Source organism: Pristiophorus japonicus, chromosome 1 (genome assembly GCF_044704955.1).
Source record: "Pristiophorus japonicus isolate sPriJap1 chromosome 1, sPriJap1.hap1, whole genome shotgun sequence".
Lineage (NCBI taxonomy): Eukaryota > Metazoa > Chordata > Chondrichthyes > Pristiophoridae > Pristiophorus > Pristiophorus japonicus.
In genome coordinates, this window is record NC_091977.1 from 416,723,145 (window position 1) to 416,726,449 (window position 3,305).

General features: G+C 44.5%; 1 protein-coding gene across 1 annotated transcript; it reads right to left on the reverse strand.

Annotated features, from left to right (window-relative positions):
• Positions 1-338: 338 nt before the first annotated feature.
• Positions 339-2,453, reverse strand: LOC139259859 (transcription factor Sox-17-alpha-A-like). The gene is made up of 2 exons (XM_070875756.1): positions 1,994-2,453; positions 339-1,678 (listed from the first exon to the last, which is right to left on the reverse strand). Exons 1-2 carry the CDS (start codon positions 2,286-2,288, stop codon positions 759-761), a joined length of 1,215 nt encoding a protein of 404 aa, XP_070731857.1. The 5' UTR covers positions 2,289-2,453; the 3' UTR covers positions 339-758.
• Positions 2,454-3,305: the final 852 nt, after the last annotated feature.

A 3,305-nucleotide genomic window follows, 5' to 3' on the forward strand; every position in this document is an offset into this window, starting at 1 on the left:
CTTGGACTGACAGAATAGCGCGTCCCCTTCGGCAATTAAAATCTTAAATAATACACTTGCAAAACACACTTTATATCGGAAGTTCAGTTTAAAAGCAGCCGCGCAGCCTTTTACTAGAAAGCACGCCTTTTCCTGAGGTTGTGCCCTATCTTTTTTTTTAGTTGTACGTTTAAATGCCGGGAAACGAGGATTCCCGGAGCTATTGTTTGACATCCACTGGGTATCGACGACCTCATTGGTATCCTTATATAACTATTGTAAAAACGTTAAAGGTTGTGATCCGATTACAAATGCAGACGCTGAAACTTAAAATTTTAAAACTTTATTAGCTAGTAATAAAAAGTGCAAAAAAATACAAAAAACATTCTCATTTCAATAAGAAATTAAATATTTACATAATGATTGCTGAGCAATTCTCGTCTAGTACAAACTGCGGCACGCTGCTTGTGGAAGACACTGGTTCCACAAATCTCCCCATTATTAAAAAATAAAATTCCAAGAGATAAAATAGTACAATGTTTTAAGGTCATTGTAATTTTGAAAGACACAAACTAAAAACAGGCCCCCATAGTATTAATCTGAAGCACAAATGAAAGCAAAGATACTTTAAATATACAACCTTAAATAGAGTTATTTTCTATCAGGCAACATTTTGCAAAACACCCTGAGGACAATTACAATTTAAGAAAAGCATTTTTGTTTTTTAATACTGTCGATAGTTTTGCCTAGTCCTTTTAAAAACACAAAAATTTAGTTTCCTAGGCCGAAGTGAAGTTGGAGTAGTACATGGCACTGCTGGCGTCGGAAAGGACAGAGGAAATCAGATTGCTCTCTGCAGAAGTCAGTCCATTTGGATTTGCTTCTGGCGTAGTATTGTAGGGAAGTCCTGCCAGATCAGATCGCGAAACCGACGTGAGGTATTGCTCGAATTCATTGCGATCCACGTCCGCCAGAAGATCGTTCTGGCTGAGATGCTCCAGGTTGTCCACATGGTGCGGTTCAGGTGGTGGAGAGAGTTGTCCTACATGCATATGCTGGGGCCGCTGGCTGTTTGACGAGCACATCTGGCTGTAATACATTGCTACCACGTTGTGGCAAGAGTTGAGCATCCCATGGAAACCACCATCGTGTCCCATCTGATCCTCCGGGGAAAGTACCAGCTCAGCTCTGTGCCTTCGGAACATGGCTACCTGGTTTTCCTGGGCAGAGTAATCGGGATGTTGGTGATGGTGGTAGTGGTAGCCAGGGTTGTTCCCGTAAGGCATCATTTGGCAATCTTCCTGCAAATGCGGGGGGAAAAACATAGAATTTGCCTCCAGAACGTCCAAAGGAGAGGTCTCCGGGGTTGGCAAGCCGAAGCTGTCCACACTGGTTGCCATGGTTTGCGCTTCCCTGTAGTGGCTGAGCTGAGGAATCTGGTTTTGGATACAGTAACCAGTGTCGTGGTAGGTCAGGTTGATGTTTTGGCTGCAAACGCGCCCCTCATTGGCCAGCTGCTGCTCGGAGATGCTGTGCATCAGGAGGCCGGTGTCTACCCGCTTAATTCTCTTGATCTGCTTTCTCCGCCGGGGCCGATATTTGTAGTTGGGATGCTCTTTCATGTGCTGGACCCGAAGTCTCTCTGCCTCCTCCACAAAGGGCCGTTTTTCTGCCAAGGAGAGTCCTCTCCAGGATTTACCTGCACGTACACAATACAGGTAAACGATAAACACATTATCGAGCAAACTCCACATACCAGGGCAGAATAATCACATTTATATGGCAATTATGACTTTAGTTCACACCTTTAACTTATTAGTCCTTGTTTTGCCACACTTTTATAAAGTTTATACACTGTATAGGGATGGTGGGCTATTTTGTATATAGAAGCACATTTATATTAGTCACGGATGCGTCAGTTTGAAATATCTTCCAGACGTGTACTTGGGACAAACTAAAAACAGTACAGTCCAGTTCTATTTAGAGGCGGGCTTCCCCCAGCCCTGGCACTTACCCAGCATCTTGCTAAGTTCGGCGTTGTGCAGGTCCGGGTTTTGCTGAGCAAGTCTCTTTCGCTCGTCTTTTGCCCAGACCATGAAGGCGTTCATGGGCCGGCGGATGCGGTTTTCAGACTTGGATCGGTTGCCGGGATTATTCGCCTGATCGGCACCGCTGCCAATCTTGGCATCCCCGAGAGAACTCATGGATTCAGCCCACTGGCAGGATCCCATCGCCGGCAACATCCCCGCCATGTTGCACTTACTCTGAACCTGGTCGTCACTGGCGTAACCAGCATCAGGGCTGCTCATTCCTGGTAGAGTGGAGTCGTGTCTGGATGGTGAAGTAAAAGGATCTGACTGGGTTTCTCCACACTGGTCGGATGGGATGAGGTTGGATAGGCTCGGCTTAATTTGGCTCGGCTCGGCTCGGCTCGGGAGCGAGCACACACACACACCTCACTCGCTAACTCAAATTCTCCGCTTAGGATGTTGCAAACTTTTTGACAAGCAGGCTTGATAAATACAACGGCGACCAATCAGGAGCCAGGGGCGGGGCTTTTCCGGGAAAGGCTCGAGGAGGCGGGACCTGAAACCCCCACACACCACCCACTCTTCCGGAACCTCACACCCCAACACATTAATAATGATTACTTATAGAGATTTCCAAATGTTTTTCACGCTGTTAATAAGCAACTTTTACCAACAACGTACATTCATGGCTGGCTAAAGAGAATGTGATTCAAAACAGTCAAGGAAAAAAAATCACAGAAGTTTAAGACCCAGTCTGTTGAAATAAGCACTTGCAACTTGGATTATGTTAAAATATAAATCGTCAATAGGCATTGTAAAAAAAAGAGTTTTACTTTTGATGAAATGTGGCAAATTTGTATCTTCGACCTGAACTAATGCAAATATACTGTATTAATTTCTGTGCTGACTGACCTGCTGAGTGTTTCCAACGCTTGGTCGGCTTTGGAGTGATGTACTTGTTATATAGCCCAGGGAAAGTAATGTATTTTCTTTAAATAAATTGTTCCTTTCTATTTCAGGGCTACCCCTTCCCCCCCCCCCCCCCCCCCCTTTCTAAGTGTTTCATTAATTATGAACATTTTTTTGCTAAACACAACGATTGCGTCGTTGTACCATTAAGAATCATGTCCCCACTGGACTCGGCTCCGTTTATATAATTGAGCTATCCTTTTAAATTAAACCTTCCGAAGGCCTAATGCTGATCCAAAGTAAAGTTTCAATGTAAATGTTCCAAGGATTAATCGGCCACCTTTGATCGAAAGTAAATAATACTGTCAGTGTGTCCTGTACAATGTC

What these genes read in the sequence shown, in the direction of transcription:
- LOC139259859 (XM_070875756.1), bottom strand. Translation starts at nt 2,288, where the DNA reads ATGAGCAGCCCTGATGCTGGTTACGCCAGTGACGACCAGGTTCAGAGT. An exon ending in CGAACTTAGCAAGATGCTGG is followed by an intron (nt 1,679 to 1,993) that starts GTAAGTGCCAGG and finishes GTGTACGTGCAG; the next exon opens with GTAAATCCTGGAGAGGACTC.